Source organism: Tetrao urogallus (genome assembly GCF_951394365.1).
Source record: "Tetrao urogallus genome assembly, chromosome: 8".
Lineage (NCBI taxonomy): Eukaryota > Metazoa > Chordata > Aves > Galliformes > Phasianidae > Tetrao > Tetrao urogallus.
The window spans coordinates 8,107,745-8,129,933 of record NC_136821.1 but is presented as its reverse complement, the minus strand read 5'-3'; the positions used below and the strand labels follow the sequence as shown (position 1 = coordinate 8,129,933).

Here is a 22,189-nt window from a genome sequence, read left to right as displayed (position 1 = left end):
TGTAAAGATAACTTGTAAATTCAGGAGAAATTTGCCAAGGAATAATATTCTGATTTGTTTAAAATCTCTACTTTGGGATTATGTGTCTTTGAAAGAGGTTGAAAACTGGTTTAGCAAGGTTAAAGTTCAAGAACTGTAGAAAATCAGTTTGTGTTGTATACAAGATTATATCAAGCAAAGCATAGTCACTTTTATTTTCCTTTGCGACTTCTTGCATTGAATCATTTGTCCTGCACAAATAGAATTGTTTGAAGCTAAGCATATTAAAAAAAGCATATATAAAAAGCACAAGCTTCAACTCCATCTTTTATTTTAGTTATGTGTTTGTTTTAACCATTCTGAGCCTGGCTCTTGAGGGGTTTTAAATTATTCCAATGTAAAACAAACCAAAGGAAATAAAACTGTTGCTTTTTGTTGTTGACTCTTTGGTAATGATGATGAAGTTTTTCTCTGCTGTGATGAAGGTTGGAACTCCCTCTCAGGGGGGGAAAAAAAAAAGAAAAGGATAAGAGTAAATGTCAACTTGTGGTGTTCCATGAATCCTTGTTTTGTTGATGGATTGTCATCCAGCTCTAAGATCACCCTAGGATAATAGCACGAGATTTTAGCAAAAAGATTTGTTAGGATCATTTTGTTCCTTAAATGGCAGTAGGATCTGCTTTAGTTCTTGTGACTGGATAAATCTGTGGTGATTGTGTAGATAATGGTTATATTTAATTAATATCCTTATAAGTAGAACTGACTAGTAAAAGAGGAAGCATTCTATACCTTGGCATTATTAGGTAAATTGTAGAACCTTCATTACTTTTTTTAGTAGATTTGTTGTGTTGTTTCTCATTCTTCTTTAAAATGTGATTAAGGAGAAGGTTGAAGAAATGATGTTTCTTGTCAAATAACTCGTTCTTGTTTCTTTAAAATGTGGAAAAACAGATTCTGTAGCACATGGAAATGAATTTAGTGTAACATTTTGTGTAATTCCAAAAAAAACCCCAAGAAGTATCAGGTGTTGAAGTACATTGAGTTTGAAAACAAGCAATGTTAAAATGCCACTATAAGTAGTAATGCTCTGCTTATTTATTTATTGAGTAAAAAATGCTTTCTCCGAGCTCTGACTTCATTCACTGTCTTGTCTGACAGGAGGTTTACAAACCCCAGAGAAAATACAAACGTCAGAAGGGAGCTGAAGAACTGGTAGATGAGGAATCAAAGGTTCATGCTACGCTTCTTGAATATGGCAGGTGAAAGACTTGGTTTGTTTGAGGGTTTTATGTTGTGTACGTTTAAAAATTGATCGTGTTTTGTTTTTAATTCTACTTGAGAATCAAGCTTTCAGATATAGTCCAGTCAGGTTTCAGACTTATTTTACTCATCCTATTCCCCTGTGAACTCTATGCTATATATATGTATATGGACAATGAACCATGTTGTACCACCATTGGGAACCCATTTTCTGACTTTGCCCCTTTAGTGAGTTATGTTTATTGAATGTACTTATTCTTTGCTTCTTAAAAATGGCTTATGCAATGATGGCAATACTGTTGAATGTTTCTATATTAAAACAGCTTTGTACATATTCTGTGGGAGGGTGATGCTCTATCACTTTGCCTACGTTGCTAAGCTTTAAAATGCAGAGAGAACTTAATGTTGGTGAATTCTTGAAAACTTGGAGTTATGCTGTCATAAAATAGGACTGAATTTACCCCTTAAGTATGAGTGTTGAATAAATGGAGAACAAGTGACAGTTACACTTTTAACTTCGAGCCATTAAAGGCATAAATAGTCCTGCTTCTGCAGTAGTTAAGGAATTAAAGAGATGTAGCTGTGATCCAGTCATACAGAAAGCATCGCTCTTTGTGACTGGCATGCTGTGGGTTTAGTGCTTCATAAGTGTGTCTAAGTTGCTCATCTCTAAAATTCCTTTCTACCTGATTTTTATTTAAGATAGTATTTCTCAACTAGCAACATAATTCAAATATCAATTTCGCTTCTCCAGAAAAAGAGGTAGAAAATTGTGAGTATATCTTTGAGGCTCTGAACACTGAACTTCACAAAGAAATTACAGGTTCATCAAAGCACGTAAGACTGTTTTCTCTGAGTGTAGATCGTACTTACAATTTCCTAAGGCCTTTCTAGAATTCAGAAGCTAATTGTTCAGGATTAAATTCTGACTGAAAGGAGAGCAGCCCTTTATGTCCCAACATTGTAAGAAGAGTCTAGATGTGCAAATCATAATGGAAAGAGTGGACTGAGATGGAATTGTTCTGTAAATATGCTGTAGTACCTGCTTATTTCATTAATGTAAAGAATTCCAAAACTAACATGAGCCTAGCTTTGGATGCTAGTTTTGTTGAATGAATCACTTTTTAGTGAATCTTATCAGTAAAAACTGATAGAAATTTAATTTCTTTGTGGAAATTGGAGACAACAATGTGTTTATTTCATGTTACTGTTATTCTTTTAGGAGGTATGGATTTAGCAGACAAGCAGGAAAAACAGAACAGGTGAAAAACTTTTGAACTTTTAAAACATACTCAAATTTTTGGAATAATTGCATTGCTTTTGTTGGAGCGTTGGTTGCTGTAAGATCTTAAAGATACACAACATCATATTTCGGGTTACACAATTGACTTGTGGGGCTGGTAGTTCTCAGAAGATTATGGAATAATGGATCTGTGCCAAAGATGTGTCTAGCCAGCCAGGGACACTGTCTTGAAGAGCTAGAACACTTATGAAGTGTGAAAAGGCTGTCATGAAAATGAAATGATGTGTGAGGCTGTTCCAGTAGCTGAAATGTTTCCGTAACTGGAACATAGTAGATCTGGGTTTTTTTGTTGTTGTTATTTTCTTTTTTCTCCTTGCTGTCTGTATTAATACTTTAGATTACTGGAATTAGATTTAATATTTTCTTAATTTCTCTTCAAAAGACTGAAGATAAGAAAATTATGCTACCCTCAGGGCTTGCAGCAGCAGGAAAAGCTGAGCCTTGTGATGAAGATGACCTTCGGGCAGCTGAAGAGGTGTGTCATCTGTCTAAATAGGCGTGGATGAAACTAACTGGTGGGGAGGGAAACAGTTATCACTGCTCTCCTCTATCATTGTCATTCGCTTCAGGAAGGAAGATTTCTGTGCTTGCTTTCCTGAAGAGAATATGGAACTTGAAGTCAGTGTCCCAGAATTAAATGTTTATTGGTATTCAGTAACAAAAAAGTAAATTCTGCTTTGGACTCTGAGCATTTTTAGGAGGTAAAGGTTTGGGTTGATACAGGAGCTGCAGGCTAACTTACAGTATGTACTCTTATAGAGTTTTTCTGTATTTGGTAGTTTCAGACACCTCTGAATTAACTTTCACAGATTTGCTATCCCATTACATGCATTGAAATACACGTTATGTTATATTAGTTGTATACATCTGCCACTGTCAATAGTCAGAGATAAGTTAGGTAATAGAAGATTTGTGTAATACCTGTTGTTTTATCCTAGCTTCGCATTAAAACTCTGATGACTGGAATGGCTGCAATGGCAACAGAAGAGGTAAACAATGTCTAAAATTGATACAGCTTTATTTAAATTGTGGTTGGTTATGTTTTAGCAGTCACAGTTCATATTCATCATCAGTGTTTCTACTTTGTCAGGCTCCATAGTACATGGGTATGATGTACTGTTATGATACAGGGGTGAGGATATTCATGCAAATGTTAGTACAGTTTTCTCCAGTCTTGAATTGTTTTCATTCTTGGAAAATGGAGCAGTACAACATTATCATTTTGGCACTTATTTTCTAGTTGTCATTCACTCTTTATGGTAATTATTCCTAAAATCAAGTTACTTGTGAGTCTGAAGTCTTGGAATTATTATGCATTTAAATGTTCATGAAGAGAGTGCATGTAAAGATGGTTGTATTAGGAAGACAATAATTCTTAACGAGGCTGATAACTTAATCCTGGTAAAATAATTGAAACAAGTGCCTCTTTCAAATGTTATTTACACGGAGAATTTAAGGGGAAAGATGTCACAGTGCAGCTACTTGAGATACAGTATGATCTTATTTTATTCATCTTATGAAGACAGCCAGCTGAATAATCATTTTATGGGGAAGAGTGGAGGAAAATTGTGTGCATTTCATGGTATTTTTCGAAGTGCTGATAAATATTAGAAACAATACCATTAGAATAACATGTTTGGAAAAAAAACAACTGACATTGTGTTCTCAGTTAAAAGTCCTAGTTGCCTGCAGTAAATCTATATGTAATGGAACTTCTAGACTGCAGTAATCTTGAAATTTCTTTGGGTGAGAGGAATGGGAAGAAATTCACGTTTAAGAGTTGCTTCAGTTTATCATGATATCTCAGAAGAAAAGGCATTATTTTGTCTGATCTCAATGTTGATTGAAATGTTCAGAGCATAGTGAAATTGCCCTGTGAAAAGAACAGGCAGTTCCAAAACTCTCAATATTTTGTCCCTTTGATACAATTGCAGGGCAAGTTGACAGCAAGCACAGTAGGACAGATAGTTGGACTCCAGTCGGATGAGATCAAGCAAATAGTGTCAGAATATGCTGAAAAGGTAAGTGTGTTTCCTGATTAAGATTTACCAAGTCGTGATTGATAGCTTGTTAATTAAAGCTTCCAAATCAGTTGCTTTGATTGTCTTAAAACAATGCTGTTTTATATATGCCGTGTATGACAGTACAGTCAGGATTCAGGGAAGTATTTCAGTTAGACTTAAACATACATAACCTTTTGGCAGAGCGTGTATTTTTAATTACATTCACAAGCATCTTGGCTGTTAAGCAGCTTCTTAAACTTCTTTAGGGATAAAGGGCCTGTGCCCTTATGTGTTGAAATCAGAGATGTAAACTCAATGCTTTTTATAACGTTAAGTACAGAAATAGTGTGTTTCCAATTATCACTTGTTCTGGATCTGTCATTCTCAATCTAGTATTATAAAAAAAGACGAATTTTTATTGCTTTAAAAGTCGGAGGCATATATTAGCTCCGCTCATTGTGTTCATCTGTGATTGTTTTCTTTACAGTAATGTGAGAAGAAAATCTAGCTCTTCAAGCAATTAATACATATAATACATCACTGCCAGTGATGAGTTATAGGTCGCTCTTATTTGTCCAATAGTCTTCTCATATTTCTTCTTTTTTGTTGACACTTATGAGGTATGGAGCTTTCCCATTTGGGAGATAAACCCTATAACTCAACAGAGTCTATATCAAATTCTTCGCCTTTCTTTATTATAAAAGATTGGAAGAACAGAAGTCCAGGGGTCATATTTCAATGTTACATTTCTTCTGCTCTGAGAGAAGGCAGCAAGACCTTGACTATTACAGTAGAACAATGATTAATACTCTGGGAAGTAAGAACTGATTCAAGTCAAGCCAAAAACATATCGCTTTTCAAATCTACTGGATTTGAAAAGAAAAAAAAAAAAAAAGAGGGTGTGTGCATGCATATACCAGGAAAAGAGAACTAAGGATGTTACCAAACAGCTTATTAAAGCAACAACAGCACTCATGTACTGTTCTAATAATTTTAACCCCTTGTAACTATTCATAGTCTGAAGAACGGAGGAAGTGCTTGTTTGTCTGTCAAAGTTTTAATAGAATCCACAGGTGCATTTCCTGTGAAGAGAGCTGGCAAGCAGAAATCTAGATCTGATTTTGCCATTTGTTAAGACTGTTCTTACAAGATTGTATTTTTGCTGAAGATCAATGGATGCAGCTTTCTGCTCACCCGGTTAACTTTGTAAATTCAAAGGAATGATAGCTTTTTATTAGCCCATCCATTGCAGCTTTTTAAAGGATAATTACTCAAAGTAGCATTGAATTTTACTGTTAGAGGGATTATCTCTCCGATCATTTACTGATATTCCCATTCATAGAGGTAGCTTTGAGACCTTCAGTGCAAGTTCATAGAGAGGAATGCAAAACGTATTGATCTACATTCTTTGTGGATTTGTCAGTAATCTCAATTGCTTTCCTGTTTTTCTTCTGATCATGTTTATAAAACATTGGAAAAACAGTTGATTCAGATTGAATCCTTCTAGGAGGGCATAGAAAGTACAGTGAGAAAAAAGCGGTTCCTTCTGTGTTTTCATCACAACGATTTTTACACTACAAATAATGCCATGTGGGAAGTTATTTCTAATAGAGAAAACCTAAATATTTTACTAATGCTATAGATTTCTACTTCTCTTTCTTCTTTTATCTGGGGCATAATTGAAATTACTATGTGCATGGTAGAAATGAGGAGAAATAGGGGTATGGCCACACTTCATACACTTCCTCAGAAGACTTTAATGAATTTAACTGGAACTATGTGTTGCCAAGGATGTTCTATATGGATTCACATTAATTTTTTTTTATTTATTTATTTTTTTTTTTGCAAGATCAGTCTCAGACTGGTTTAGCTAACATTTCTTTCTCTCACATTTCCAGTTTTCTTGGTTTGCATGTAATGTGTGTACTGCCCATTCCAGTACCTGACCACTCTTTCAGAGAAGAAATTTTTCTAATATCCAGTCTGAACTTGAGGCCATTCCCTCTTGTTCTATTGCTAGTTGGGCAGAAGAGGCTGACCTCCACCTCGCAGCAAACTCCCTTCAGGGAGTTGTAGAGAATAAGGTCACTCCTGAGCCTTCTCTTCTCCAGACTGAAAAATCTCAGTTCCCTCAGCCATTCCTTTTAAGACTTGTGCTGCAGACCCTCATATCTTCATTGCCATTCTCTGGGTGCGCTTCAGGGCCTCAATGTATTTCTTGTAGTGAGGGGCCCAAAACTGAGCACAGTGTGCAAGTTGTGGCCTCACGAGAACTGAGTGCAAGGGATAGATCAAATCCCTGGTAATACGGGAAGTAAATCTTGGTGTGTATCTTTTTAATATAGTGTTTCAGGTGTTGTTTAGAGGCATTATTTCTTTTCCTAATTAGGTGGAAAGAAAGTACGCGAATTGTTAGGATAGATGTCAGAATTAGATGTCAGAATTACTTCACAAAAGTAAAATAAAAATAAATAAAAGCTTAGAGAGGTAAATGTAATTACCTCACTGAGTATGTCATTGTCATTCAGTTTGCTGCATCTATGCCAGTGTTTCAGTATCTAAAGACAACTGTTGGATGCTTTTTAGAGTTCTGGATTTACGTTTTGAGGTGTGGATAATCTCCTGTTCAAGAAGTTGAGGAAATACCATACTGAAGCATACTTACACTGAAGCAATGCTGCTGCTTAAGAGGATCTTCAGCATGTTTGGATTTGTTTGTGGTGCTGCTGTTCTTGTTTAATAACCCTAGTAGGTTTAACTGTATTGCTGATGCAGTATACTGCAATTAAGTAATTACTGCAGTATTTTTATCCATTCCCACAGCACCTCAATAACTTAAATTACCTAATCTTTTGGGATGTAATTTAGTTATTTGACTGCTTTCTTACCTTGGTGTAATAAGTCATTGTTTCTGTTGGACCGTGGGACACAGTTCTTGATGAGGAATATCTCAAGCGTGCTCCAGTTTGGCATCTCCTTAGCTATGGTAGAGGCAAAAAACATTGACATGAGGTTCAATAGTCTGTTACTGTTCTTTATTTTAGCAGTCTGAGCTTTCTGCTGAGGAGCGACCAGAAAGGCTTGGAGCTGCTCAGCAACACAGAAGGAAGGTGGCATCTCTGAATAAGCAGATTTTGCAGAAAACCAAACTCCTGGAAGAGGTAAGAATTGTGTAGGGTGATCAAAGAAGAAAACATTGATAAATGTGGGGGATGGCAGGAGAGACTGGTAAGTGAGCTCTTGGCAGTTGTGGGTGAATCTTGCAGCTGTTTTGTGCTGTATTCTTATAATCCTGAAAGCAGGATGGATCCCCAGTGTCTGAGATGTTCAAAATCTTTTTTTTTTTTTCTGGAGCAGATATTTTTGACCTTCTGCAAAATTGTAGCATAGTGTAGCTGCTGAAGTAGTAACACAGAATATTCCTGTAACTTGGTGTATGCTGAGCGGATTACCTTTTAATTTCTGGTGCAAGTCATTTCCTTTACCCATTTTCCTGGTGTATGCATAAATGTATTTGCTTCCTTTCCACACACTACTGAGAAGGCTGCAGTTTGCAGTGGGGAGAAAATGAGCTTGTAAATCTCTGATAATGTACTGATAAAATAGCGGAGTCCCTAATTAGAAACCTATTTTTAGTTTCCAGATGAACTTTGTATCCACAGGAATACGTAAATATTTCCTTAGTCCTGTAATGCTCTTTGCCATTTTGACAGTTGAGGGCCATTGAATTCTGTGTTGGTTATTTTCAGTACATAACAGTCTGTGTTACGTTTTTGTACAGAAGGAAGTACTGGCAGCTGTAAGCCAAATATAATTCTTTCATCACTTTACTAAAGTAAAAAATTCCTAGCTGATCTTCTGTTGCCATTTGCCAAAGGCAGCTTTTGTGGGGTAAGATAGAAGAAGCTGAAATCAGTGGTAGTCAAGACTTCCTCTTAAAATGTGATTGTGAAATTCGTGTTGCAGTACTGCAGTAAGTTCTGGCAAGAGTTCTCCTATCAAATAGCTCTTTAATTTTTGTGTCAGTTTTCATGAATTGTGGACTTTGGGCTTAAATTAGGATTTTTTTTAACTAGCTCAAATTTGGCCTATTGGTGAGAAATATAAAAATTGTAATATAAAAAAAAAAATAATGTTCTAAGTTTCCCTATGGATAAGAATGAGTGAGGTGTTTGGTCACAGCTCCAGGTTGTGAATGGCAACATAAAACATCAGGAAAAGAAGTGAATCAGAAATTGTCCTATTTCTATTGTTTCTGCTTGTGATGTTACATCAAACTGTAAGTACTTTAGAGAAAGGGGAGCCTAAAAACAGGAGGGGAATCAACTCTTTGAAAGGGTTGATAAGTGCAGGACAAAGGGAAATGGTTTTAAGTTGAGGGAGGGGAGATTTAGGTTGGATGTCAGGGGGGAAATTCTCTACTACGAGAGTGGTGAGGTGCTGGAACAGGCTGCCCAGAGAGGTTGTGGATGCCCTGTCCCTGGAGGTGTTCAAGGCCGGGTGGGATGGGGCCCTGGGCAGCCTGGTCTAGTATTAAATGTGGAAGTTGGTGGCTCTGCATGTGGCAGGGGGTTGGAGATTCATGATCCTTCAGGTCCCTTCCAATCCTGGCCATTCTGTGATTCTGTGTGTGTGTGTGATTCTGTGTGATACTAAGCTATCTGACAAAGTGAAATAGTCTGTGGCATTTTGGTAACTCCTTACTTAATGGATTTTCCATAGTTTCCCAAAATAAAATCAAATAACCATTTGCTTTATTGGTATGGACAGCTCTGTGGTCTCATGATGTTTTTATGTAAGTCTTGAATCACCCTAGCTTATTTGGAGAAGTGAAAAATGGGACTCTCTTTTTTGCCTGGAATTTGGCTATCATAGCTAGGCTAAATAACTTCAGCAGAGATTCAGTCCAATAAGTTACGAAAGGGATTCCAGCAGAAAAGTAAAAGCTGCTGTTCATTCTAGGATCTAACACATCAAGAAGGACGGGTGGAAAGTATTTGCTGCTAGTAATTGTTCAGATTACCTAGAATGAAATGGACTCGGACAAGAAAATACCTTGATTGTGATGATTTGCCTGTTGTTTAACAGATGCCCATTATCAGCATTTCAAATATTGCTATTCTCTGTAACAGATGAAATTATCATGGATTTAGAATCATACTCTGTTCTTTCTCCTCATAATAGCTGCAAGCTAAATGTGCTGATCTACAGGCAAAATGTACTGAAGCAAAAAAGACATTAAGTGAGGTAATCTTTTTTGTTTTTCTGTGCACTTACTCTAGCTGAGAATTCTTTTAAGAAGTTTTACGTGGAGGGATGTATTAAATGGGAAAGCTGACTGATAACTTTTATGTTAAGAAAGTTTTGAGTTTGTAAATTTCTACTTTTCTGGTCCCAAAGAAACTGATTTGATTTTATTTATTACATTACCTAGAAAGGGAGACCTTTTCGTGATGCTGTTATGAGGATTACTATTAATTACATTTCTTAGGTCAAGAGTTACAGTGAAAAGCTGGACAAAGAACTAGCAGCCTTAGAAACAATAGAATCCCAAGCAGATTCCAGGTAAGTTTGCATGTTCTCCTTTGTAGCTTTTGAAGTTATGAAAAATGATGGTTTTAAAATGTTATTCGTTATGTCTTGCTTTTTCCACCTAAGCAAAGGATTATTGTTTAGAAAAATAAATTCTCTAGCTTCCTTCCACTAGTCAGAAGATTAGCAAGTAATTAATTCAGTGTGGAAAAATCTCAATCTGTAGTTGAAAGTAATTGTAGATATTTAAATAAAGCAAAAGCACAAGTAACACTAAACACGCATTTGCAGCCTTCCTATTTTGATATTCTTTATATTTGAAACCTTAATCTTGCATAGATTAAATAGGGTGCTCTCTCAAATTTTCCACAGTAATGAGATTAGAATATCACAAAACATCAAAATACTGAGGTAGTATCAGATTTTTTCTTTGTACTTCATGATACTTGGATTTTTAATTTACATAGACTTTACTGTAAAGTTGTATAGAACTAAGCCTGTTCTGATGTCTTTTAGTTCTCCATCTGCTTAAATTAGAAATGAAGACTAATGCAGTTTTGCTTGGTCTTCAAATTTAGTGTGTTACAGAATCTGCGAACTCTGGTAGCTATGAATGAAAACCTCAAAAGCCAGGAGCAAGAATTTAAAGCACACTGTAGGGTAAGTTTTAGTTTCTTAGAAGACAATGCGTTTACAACTCGGTAAGCAAGCATAATACTTCCTCCTGTTCTGTCCTTTCTTCCCATTTCCCCCATTCCATCTTCTTAGATGAGCCAGTAATGACCTGAGGAGCCCAGTGTCAAAGTGGAAATCTTGTTGAAAGCCCCTAGCTTTGGAGCAAACCACTAGAGATACAAAAACTGAGATAAATCTGTTACAGTTTCCAGAGTAGCGTTTCAGCTTGGCTGTTTAATTGTAGTTTATTACTGCTGTGTTTATGGGCTGCCTAGAAATATGATCAGAGAGATTTGTTTTCATTCTCATCTATTTAAACAGTAGGGGATGGAATTTAATGGAATGAAAAGAAGTGAACAGGCATACTGCACTCTGGTAGATACTGAGCACAGAAACCTCGTTTTCTTATACGAACATTTTGGAAAATTCTGAAGAATTCTGATGGAAATGACCTTGCAGCTAACTTTAGGTTCATTCTTTGTTAGGAATAGCATGCATTGGAGCTCTGTGTCATGCTGTTGCTGTTGTAGTACTTTTCCTTAGTTTCCTTACTTGTTTCCTTAGCTTTTCATTTTCTATGTCACTCATTGAATGTTATACCTAGCAGAGTATATTTGCAAGTATATTTACAAGTAAGAAATAAATCTTTTCCTGTGTTTGATAAAAGTAGATATTCAATTTTATGTAATGAGTCTTAAAGCATGCTTAACCCTGGGGGCAGGGGTTGCTTTTGGGTCTTCAAAATTTTTGAAGTGTGTTGTCAGCACCACCTTTGTTACACTTGTATGATATCAAGCCTCCTGCCATCCCCTTTTTTAGAGAGTAGGTCTCATTTAAAAGCAATATAAACTCTTTTTTTTAAAATAGGAAGAAATGGAGCGGCTTCAACAAGATATTGAGAATTTGAAAGCTGAGGCAGCAGAAAATGGGGAGGAAGAGGTAAATAGCAAATGTGTGAAGAGCTTATTTTCAATTTGTGTTTTAAAATGCTGTTTTATGTCTTTTTGACTTGGGCACATTCTAGTTAGGATAAAAAGACCTGTTGCAATTTCTGAACAATTCTGTTCTCCACCACTGGTAGAGCCACAGTTCAGGCTGGTAAACAATAAAGTACAATAGAATAAAAATCACCACAGTATTTTTCGTTCTTCTTGCTACAGCGCATGAGGCAAATTCATGTGTATTTTTGTCTCTTTTACTTTTTTTTTTTTGTAGGATCAGAGAAGAATCTCTGGGTGTTGTATTATGAGCAGTGCATATTTACAGCGTAAACAGGTCCTCCTCAGAAAATACATTTGTTCTGGAAGTCTTTTTTTTTTTTTCCCTTAAGGTAGATATATTTGAAGGATGGAGGCACAAGTTTTCAGTGGCTCAGAACACTGCATACGTTAGCAGCTATCTGAAATTAGGTGTAACACCAGTGCGACCGAACTGATGTCAATGAATAATGAATGAACAGAAAATGAAAAACTCGACTTAATTGTTTTGATGAGTAAACATTTGATATATTATTGTGCCAGAAATCAGGTAGATTATGGGTTCAGTGATGCTGCTGTCCTTCTGAACACAGCATGAAAAAATGAAAATGTAACTTAAATATTTAAAGAAGAGAAAGTGATCCATGCTTGTTGCAGGAAGTGTAGAATACATCAAAGAGTTTGCGTTCTGTCTTGGGCTGTGTTTATCCTTATCCTTCTGGACATTGGTGGCCCTGCCTGTGGCGGGGGGGGGGGGGGGGGGCTAGAACTTGTTGATCCTTGGGGACCATTCCAACCTAAACCATTCTATGATTCTCTGAACCCTGCTGGTGAATCAAAGTGTACACTGAGTGTACACTAAATGTTTGCACAGTGGTTACAGAGTATCTTTGGATACACTTCATTTTGTGTAACTACTGCAAGCAGTGGAAAAACAACTGACAAATGTTAAAAACTAAAATCTCAAAGTGTTATCTTGTTTGCAGTGAAAGATGAAAATTGTTTCAAATTTTTAAATGTAGATTTTGGATCATCGTTTAAAAAAATAGCAAGCGATGATGGTGTTCTAGTGGGAGCCATTCAGTGGTAGATACAAATACAGACAAAACTCAACCTGCACATTTTTGTAATTGCAGCTCTCATTTGTCGCTGTAATGCACAATTATTTTGGGTTCTCAAATTCTAGGAGCCGAATAAGCTCATAGACCAGCAATACAAAACTGAGAAAGAAAAACTCCAGAAGATACGGCTATTGTTGGTAAGTCTGTGAACTTACTTGGACAAAATGATTAAAGTTTTTTCTTACCCTGTCACTTTTAATACTAATTTTACTTTTTGTTGTAATTAAAAAAAAAAATTAAAAATCACAAATCATTTACAAAATAATATTCTGCCTCAGCCAACACTTTAAAAAAAAAAAAAAAATACCAAAACCCATCAAACATTAATTGTTTAGTAAGAAAGTACTGCGTGGGGGGCTTCATCCATTTTAAGAAGAGAACAAGAAGAGGCTTTGTTTTCTCCCCTCCTAACTTTCTATTCAGGCACGAAGAAACAGAGAAATAGCGATTTTACAGCGCAAGATTGATGAAGTACCCAGCCGAGCAGAGCTAACACAGTATCAGAAGAGATTTATTGAACTTTACAGTCAGGGTATGTATATCAAGCAGGAACATTCTACTGAAGGCTAAAGCCTCAGAAGGAGGGCAATTGCATTTTAAACTTCTGGTTTGTAACAACCGCAGTTGCAAATTCTGTGGACTTTAGGGGTGGTTTGATATTCATATTATATACATTACTTTCAACGTTTTATAAGCTGGCTATAAAAATTCTCTTGTGGGCAAAACTTGATGTACAAGATTTTTGGAGTAAATTCTGGTTGTAACAGGTTCAGTCATATAGATCAATGACAAGTGTGTTTAGAAAGTCCTTAATTTGCTATATACAAATGAAGTAGATTTAGATTGCTTTGAATTTCCTGGAACTTTGTTTTCTGTAGCACAAAATAAATGCAGTGACTTAGAATAATGCTGTGCTCAGTCTTCTGGCCAGGAACCTGCTCTACCCAGGCTAATGTTTATTAGAAAATAGAGCTGAGAATTTGTAGCAAATCTTTCTGAGAATTGTGGGGGTTTTTTTTGTGGGTTTTTTTTTTTTTTTTTTTTTTTTTTTTTTTTTTTTTTTTTCCTTAGGAGATTTTTCATTCAGTTTCAGGAGATCTTTAGAATTGCCATAAACAGGTTTTTGGACTTCTGGGTCCAAGGTATTTTGGACAGGGCAACCTTCACAGGTACCTTCCAACCTCAGTGGTTCTGTACTGGAATGCTTCTAAGTTTCACTATTCCATGCTATTAAATATAAACGTGGGTGTGTGTATATATGTATATTATTATCACTGCCAGTGCTGCTACAACATAAGGAGGAGCTGCAGGAAAGGAGAGGTTTGGGAAACACTTCAATTTGGCAGAAAGTCCTGCAAAAACAGAAGTAATCAAAACAGTATAAGCCTGTTGGAGGTCCTTCTCTTCATGCAGTTCTTCAAGCAGCAGTCTGATTTCAAAGCAGCAGCAGTTGGAAAGTCTCTCTGTAGAGTGTGCTGAACAGCCCTTACTGATTTTCCAGCCTATCCCAGCCTTTCCTGAATTGATGCTTTCAGGCTCTGAGTGCTCAGTATGCTTTTTAGAATACAGGGTCAGTTGCAGCAGTGGAAAAGCTCTCTGCTCACAACTCATGCTGCAGAAGTAGTCAGTGCTGATTTTCTTTCACCAAAACATTCAACTCTGGGATGTGAACAGCTGTTTGGCTTCAGCTGGAAAACATCATCAAGCAGTAGGACTTCCTTTAAGAAACTGGATTTTTAATGATGTTATGACATGGCAGGAGAGTTGTGCTGTCTGTTAGTGACTCTATTAAAACCTTAGTCCAATATATTCGAAAAAGGTCTTGTTTAAAGACGACAACTTGTTAGCTGTTAGAGTTTAATATGATGGTTTCAGTCTAATTTAGCTTACTCGTGACATTTGGAATGATTTATATCATTAAGTCATTTGATCTTTTTAAACTCCTACTTGTTTTCTTGGTTCAGAATTCTACACAGTGCTTGATATGTTAACTGAAATAATTTTTGCCAGTTGTTCCTCTCCGTTGAGCTTTTTCCCACCATCTTAGGTTTCCTTAATCAGTGGAGATCTGAAGAAGAGGTGAGCGCTTCAGAGACTTGAGTATCAATCATTAGCTTGTAGGCCCAAATGAAAGGTGTGTGTGAGCCTTACTTTCCCCACTGAGCTGTGACCAGCATTTGATATGCTCACCTACAACATTTTTTTTGAAAAGAGAATAGTATGTAATTCTATCAGCTTAAATGTAACTGTAAAGAGGGAAAGAAAGCTTTTACTGTTTTAAAGCCTCCTTGGGCATCTTGCACATTCACATCTTGGAAGATGCAGTTTAATGTACTCTGGTTTCTTGCACACAGTACTGTCAGAAAGTCTGTACCCCTGCACTCTGTGACCCACCAGAGACAAGTTATCTAGGGTAACTGTTAGCAGCACAGCAGCCTGTATTGTCTAAAGATAAAGCTTGTGAAGGAAGAATGAGCGGACAGTGGTAAGGAAGCACAGCAGACAGTGCCAATGTACATTTGCATAATGTACATAAAGGTCTATCAGTAGCTGGGATTAAACATTCATCAGTGTTGTTTTGGAGTTCAGTTCTCATAAAATCTGGAAGCTCCAAACCCTGCTGGAGGTTCAAATGCAGAGGAAATATTCTTCTAGAATGTATTAAAGAGTGAGTTCCATTATTGATAGCAGTGTATTATACAAAGCCTGTGGAATACTTATGTAGGTTCCGTTTCACTCATGCTCTTTTATTCTACCTTTTTTTTCTTTGCAGTCTCAGCAACTCACAAAGAAACAAAGCAGTTCTTTACTCTTTATAATACACTGGATGATAAAAAAGTATATTTGGAAAAGGAGGTAAGAAAGTGTTACTGCTGTTTTCTAAATATTCTGTGCTGGAGAAAGTAAAAGCTAAGTAAAAACTCTCTATTTAGAGAATTATCAGTCTTTGAAAGTAAAATTGAGTTGGCTTATATGAATATTTTTGATGTTGAGGTGGGAATGATCTGTGTTGTAAAAGGTACGTTTGTTAGTAAAGCATGTTTAAACTGCTCACTGTGCGAACAAAACACAACATTTGGTGAGCAAATCTCTCTCTGCTTAGTTTGTGAGACCAAGTGGTTGTCAAATTTATGACAACAAAAAGATACCTGTTTTTGAAGTTATTGAATGACCATTTCCATCCCTTAAGTGGTGAATTCTAATATGTGTGCTATATGGTTTTTAGTTTAGAAAATCAGTAGTTTATGTGACTCTTTACATGGCACGTGAACAACTGATGGAGTAAGTCTAAAAGCAGAAATGTTCTTCAGCAATTAGCTTATGCTGCATGTAACTTCCAAGTTCCATGCTTCATTTGCGTGGATATAATTTCAAAAGGCAAATAAACTGTTCAAGCATTTCATTTAGCTTAATGTCAATCATGAGAGAGATGTTTATATGATTTCTTATGCAGTCATAGCTTAAAATGCTTTTAAATTGAATTTTCCATTATCTCTGCTTCACGGGGTTTATAGTCTGGCTTTCATTGTTGTGCAGGGTAACACATCAGCATTCTTACTGTGCAACAGTTGTGCTGTTTTACTTTTCATTACTCGGCTGTTTTGTGGTATAAACTGTAGAACTGCATTCTTAAACACAAGCTTGTTGGAAATATTTCAGGACAGGGATGTAGATTTGGCAAGTATCGATGAGTCACGCAGTGATCTCTTTTCTCTGAGTAACAGAAATCTTTAAGCGTTGTAGGTTTGGAATCCGCTCAGAATTTGTTTCATAGTAGAGTCAGGAACAGCTTGAGGTTCTGCAATGCACGTGCCTATTGCTGTTGCATTTATATGGAAGACTGTAGATTTGAGGGAGGTCAGTTCAGCTTTGTTGTAGCAGTTAAAGCAAATGGTTCAGTTTGCAGCGCTTAGATCCGTTCAGTACATTTCCAAGTATTCATCATAAGGAGAAACTGCTCGGAAGGTTTAACTGCAGGAGACTTGGGAGAGGTATTGATGAAGAATTCCATGAGGAATCTCATTCATTGCTAATTAGTGAATTTTAGTGCTCTTAGCAATCTTTAATAGTAAGAAAAAAAATAGGCAGTTTGATCAGCTGGGTGAGCTATCCCAAGAACAACAAAATAACTCCTGTTAATGTTACAGATTTTTCTTTGTCTTATTTAAGTACGGTGTCCATATCTTGTAGCAGGAGCTACTCATACTGATATCAAAATATCAGCTATTTTCTTTTCTTTTCTTTTCTTTTTTTTTTTCCTTAATTCACAGGTCAATTTACTGAATTCTATCCATGACAACTTTCATCAGTAAGTAATGGTCATTTTTTCTCTTGATAGTTGCAGTGAGTAGTATGGCTGGTTGGAAAAATAGGAGGGGGAATGAGTAATGGACTCTAAAAACGCATTACAATATTTTATTAACTTAAACTATTTAACAAAATAGTTTATTAATTCTGTTTAAGCCAGTGTTTGGGGAATTTCAGACTTGGAATTACTTAACTTTTATAGCCAACAGATGTTTTTAATATCTGGCTGTTCAGTTGCGGTTGTGTAAAGAAATTTCAGTCTTAATTTTCCTGGCATTAATTTAAATATCTTTCTCCATTTTTTGAAGCTGTAGTTATATTATGTACAAAACATTAGATTCAGACATATTTCAGATGTTTTTTATAGACTAACTCAGTATTTAAAAGGTTTGATGAAGTGTGAAGTCAAATCATAGTTCATTTGGACACTTCAGGTCAAAATACCATCTGTGATGCAGCCAACGTTTATTTCTCTCTGGTGCTTTTTTGACTTTAGGGGAAAAAATTCCAGTGTGAATTTTGTCACAGCAGTACAGTAGAGTCATAGGAGAGGAGATGATCTCTTAATTTTTAAATAATTCTTCTTATTATGTCTTTTCATAATTCTGTTGTGACTTTTTTTTTTTTTTTTTCCTCCTGAGTAAGTAATTATCTCTATAATACAGATTCACCAGGGTGGGAAAAGACCTCCAAGATCATCCAGTCCAACTCTCCATTATCACCAATATTTCTCACTAAACCATGTGCAGCACAGCACCACGAACATACACATTTGTGTTGTTTTATCTTGACTCAGTCATTTTCAATTTTTATTTTTGTTAGTGTCATATTCAAAATTGTAACTATAATAGAAACAAGCCCAAACAATTCAGTATTTCAAGTGTTTTCCATTGCAGCAGGAATTGTAGATCTGTTCTGCTCAGTGATGATATCCTTTTGAGTCCAGTCAGTAGAATCCAATATTGTAATTGACAGCTGGGATTTGGTTGGCTGCATTGATGGGTAGGGGGTGGTATTTTCTTTGTTTCCCATTATCTGTTCAAGATAAGTTACAAGCCCAAAATTACTTCAGGACTTTTCCTGTCGGGACACAAAATACTGGTTTAGAATATTAACTGTTCTCCTAGTTCTCCAATCATCTTCTTTATATTTGAATCAGCTGCTTTTCTTACAAGTTTGTGCTCTTGGTCAGTTAGTAGCAGTTTATTTCTTGAAAACACATGTGAGAGTCGAACTGCCAGAGAGAACTCTGGTGATGAGCTCTGTAGTCTCTGTTCCCATCTGATAGTTTATATCAGCTGAAGAGCTGTGCTTTTACTTGAAATCAGAGATTAAAAAGATTATTTTTTTTTACACAGAATTCTAAGTAATGCAAATGCTCGAACATCACTGAATACACAGGGTAATTGTAGATGAGATGCATTGTCCCACATGCGTATCAGTTTGGTTTTCTTTGTTTTGTTTTGTTTTTGTTTGTTTTGTTTTGTTTTTCTCCAGAGCAATGGCATCTTCTGGTTCTCGTGAGCAGTTCTTACGGCAGATGGAGCAGATTGTGGAAGGCATCAAACAGAATCGAATGAAGGTCTGAGACACTTCTCACTTACTCTAATAGAACCTGAAAATTATTTCAGAAAAGCCTCTTGGACAATAACTATGCATGGCAAAATTCAGTTTGTGAGGTGCAAATTAAGCAAGCATATTACAAGTATTATTTTTTTCCCTATCCATCAGAAACTGCTCACTGCTGAAATGTAAGTGAATAGAGTAGAAGAGAGGTACTGTTAAGGGAGAGCTTCTCTGCTGATGGGAATTTTATATTCTTTGTTTCTGGCCTTGTAGTGATGTAGATGCTTGAAATGGCTGCATGTACCCAAAGTCTCACTGGTGTCCCTGAGGTCCATGGGAATTTTTTTCCAGTTGGAAAATGCAGTAGTACAGCCGTGCCTATGTTAGACTCACTTTCTGGTGTTAAGTAGATTTAGAAAAGTGCGTTGTCATGGGTCAAGTGAAAGGGCTTTGTGGGTGTGCAGAGCCCAAGAGTTACTGCAGAGAAGGCAGACTTGCTTCTGGTAACACTGAGTGGCTGTTCTGTGAAAGTTCAGCCTCGGTGGACTTTGTGCTAAGTGGTCTTGGGCCGATGTACACACAAGAGCCAAAAGTTACTCCAACTGAAGTTGTCCACGGATGTATTTGCATGCAGTGGAATAGCTTTAAGTAGTGCTTGTCAGTAGCCTCTATTCCTGAGAAAAAGGCAGCCAGCCTATCATAAGAGCTGATCTTTCCATCTAGAGACTTGAGAGTGTTTGTCACAACTTTGGCACAAAGACAAAAGAGAATTTTCTTGTGTGGATCTTGAGCAAGAGAAAATTAGATAGAAAAATTTGAGATGTGCCCTGCTGTGTTTGGTACAACTAGAATAAACAATGAAATCAAGATCTTGCTGTTTCGTCAAAAGGCTGCATGCAGTTTCCTGTTAATTTCACCATGTCATTATTGATGTAGAACTGTTTGGTGAGCAAAATTCTGGGCTTGCAGAAACATGAGCCTTAGTTCAATTCTGGATGCTACTTATAGTGTTACTGATACTGAGATATTTTAGTTTTTTAATTTTTCTGAAGTGTTGGCCTAAATGTTTGCTGTGCTTAAAGCACAAGGCAGGGATGACTTTGTGAAGCATCTGTCTCACTGTTATAGAAAATTATTTCTTACACTTTGTGTGCTTGTACACGTGTTTCTCATACAGTAAATGACCTTTAATCCTTCCTGTATACCAACAGATGGAAAAGAAGAAGCAAGAAAATAAAATGCGAAGAGATCAGTTGAATGATGAATACTTAGAGCTTCTAGAGAAACAGAGGCTTTACTTTAAAACAGTGAAAGAATTTAAAGAGGTAAGAACATTTTTTGCTAGTGTAAGTTGGCTAATACTTGAACTGATCAGGAGTAGTTTAAGAAGTTCTGCACAGATACACTGATTGCTTTGAAGCAAATTACAAACTTTGCTTTTGGTTAAGAGCACATTTCTAAGTACATGCGTTTGTCTGAACTTTATCTTACTTTCTGCATTTATTTTCTGGTGACTTAGCGGTGTTAAATCACAGAGTTAGAATTGCCTTAGGAGGAAGCTGACAATCTCATTTTGGTATGAATTTTATATCACTGCCTAGAAATAAGTAGTATTCATATTGTGTGAATGGATGAAATGTACTCTTATCACTAGCAGAATTATGAATTTTTTTTTTTATATTTGTAAGGCTTATAACGTAGATCCTTGCTGCATTCTACTCAATGGGAATTTAGATGGCAACAAATGGTAGTGTTTTTATTTTGTTGATTTTGTGTTGTCATATTCAAAATTCTAATTGCCAAAGTAATTAGGACTTTCAAGTTGTGCACAGGTGTTCCTTATACTTTATTACACGTTAACATTGTCTCTTCTTGGATGTTTCCACTATTCCATTATTTTTAAACTCTGAATTTTATTCTGAAAATTATTTTGACACTGATTGGCTGGCAGCCCTCCATGTTAAAAGGGAAGTATTAATTTGTTACTGAGGAAGACGCATATTTAGGTTTCAGGATGGAATCTTCTGTAGATCTATGAGCAGCATTTAGGCGTTGGAGCAAAGAGGATTGTGGAAATGTGTGAGTAAGAGAGGCAATCTAGTATCTTTGCAGTCATAAATACTTTAGTAGCCAGCCTTGTATTTTACTTGCAGTGGAAGGACTGTTTAACCCTTCATTCATTTCACTTTTCTTGAGTTTATCATCATAACATGTGCTTCTGTTACTTGTTATCATGGTAAAGAAAGTAGTGCTGCCAGGCTAAATTGTCATTTGGCATCAGGTGTTTTGGGAGGAAAAAAAATATTTCTGGTTTATTCTGGGGTAGCCCCCTCCTCTTTTGGATGATGTGCTCTGGGAGATGTGCTGTTCTACTTTTCTGACAGTGTTTTGCATCCTCTTTGAAGAGATTAGGTGGTTGTGGGGGGTTTTGTTAATTTGGGTTGGTTTTTTGTTGTTTTTTGTTGTTGTTGTTATTGTTTTTTGGAAGCCAGGAAAAAAAGCCATTTTTCTTCCACTGCCCTGTGAGAGAACTTCTATTCAATCTTGCGATTTTTAAAAATAATGATATAAAATTGTGGTTGTGCTGCTGAAAACAGATGGTATGTGCCTATGTTCACACATTTCTTGACCAAGAATAATTTCCTGGACACTGACATTTTGCAGACTGCCTTCTGGATTTTCAGATGTTCAAAAAGTAATCTCAATTTCAGATTTTTTTTTCAATTTAGAAATAAACATATAGATATACTCTATCCACTTCTAACAATTTTAGACTAATGGTCGAGCAGTGTTCCTTTTGGTGTGTATGTCATGAAGCTTAATGAATTTTCCATTGGAATAACATTGTGGATGAATCAAGAGTTAACTTCAATTTATCATTCATTCCAGACTACTGTGTACTTCAGAGGTCTTTCAAAGACGAGGCTTTGGTTTGCTGATGTGCAGATACATACAGTAGGGTTAAGTATAACTACTTTATCTGTTTGCTTTCTGTTAACAGGAATGTCGTAAGAATGAAATGCTGCTGTCCAAGTTGAAAGCTAGTTCTTCCTGAAGATCTCCAGCTGGTGAAGTTGATCTATATGATTGTTCAGTCTATACATTAAATCTTTTTTGTGAAGTGAAAGTTACAGCTGCAATTGTAGACCTATGTGTGTGTATATACACATACACACAGCTGTAAAGTCTGGGATTTTTTCCAGTATGTACTCTTCTACATTCCTTCATGAAATGGCTGTATTATTCATTATTGCCTCCACTACACAGTAAAGAGTTAATGCAGTACAGCAAAACAGAAATACTGTCTAATTTTATTTATTTTTGTTGGTGGTTTATTTTTTTCTTCATGGTAAGAACAACAAAGATGGTTTTTATTTGGGTTTTAGCACTGAAGAACTACAAAATTCTGCAATAAGTAGATACAGACTGTGTAGTATGTCCAGTACCATAAGATGAGCACTGCAA

The 22,189-nt window shown here is 36.3% G+C and overlaps 1 protein-coding gene across 1 annotated transcript in view; it reads left to right on the top strand.

The window, feature by feature from the left end:
- The window catches only part of CCDC93 (CCC complex scaffolding subunit CCDC93), a gene marked incomplete at both ends in the record, with an annotated part of 32,612 nt that extends 10,833 nt beyond the window's left edge, over positions 1–21,779 (top strand). Inside the window, 17 exons of the mRNA XM_079539140.1 lie at positions 1,138–1,238; positions 2,462–2,501; positions 2,925–3,017; positions 3,481–3,531; positions 4,477–4,563; positions 7,590–7,706; positions 9,730–9,792; positions 10,037–10,110; positions 10,656–10,737; positions 11,620–11,691; positions 12,916–12,987; positions 13,274–13,382; positions 15,624–15,706; positions 17,122–17,159; positions 18,656–18,740; positions 19,936–20,049; positions 21,726–21,779. Of these exons, the coding sequence (XP_079395266.1) occupies positions 1,138–1,238; positions 2,462–2,501; positions 2,925–3,017; positions 3,481–3,531; positions 4,477–4,563; positions 7,590–7,706; positions 9,730–9,792; positions 10,037–10,110; positions 10,656–10,737; positions 11,620–11,691; positions 12,916–12,987; positions 13,274–13,382; positions 15,624–15,706; positions 17,122–17,159; positions 18,656–18,740; positions 19,936–20,049; positions 21,726–21,779 (1,335 nt within the window). The remainder of the gene's footprint in view (positions 1–1,137; positions 1,239–2,461; positions 2,502–2,924; positions 3,018–3,480; positions 3,532–4,476; positions 4,564–7,589; positions 7,707–9,729; positions 9,793–10,036; positions 10,111–10,655; positions 10,738–11,619; positions 11,692–12,915; positions 12,988–13,273; positions 13,383–15,623; positions 15,707–17,121; positions 17,160–18,655; positions 18,741–19,935; positions 20,050–21,725) is intronic.
- Between the last annotated feature and the right edge of the window lie 410 nt (positions 21,780–22,189).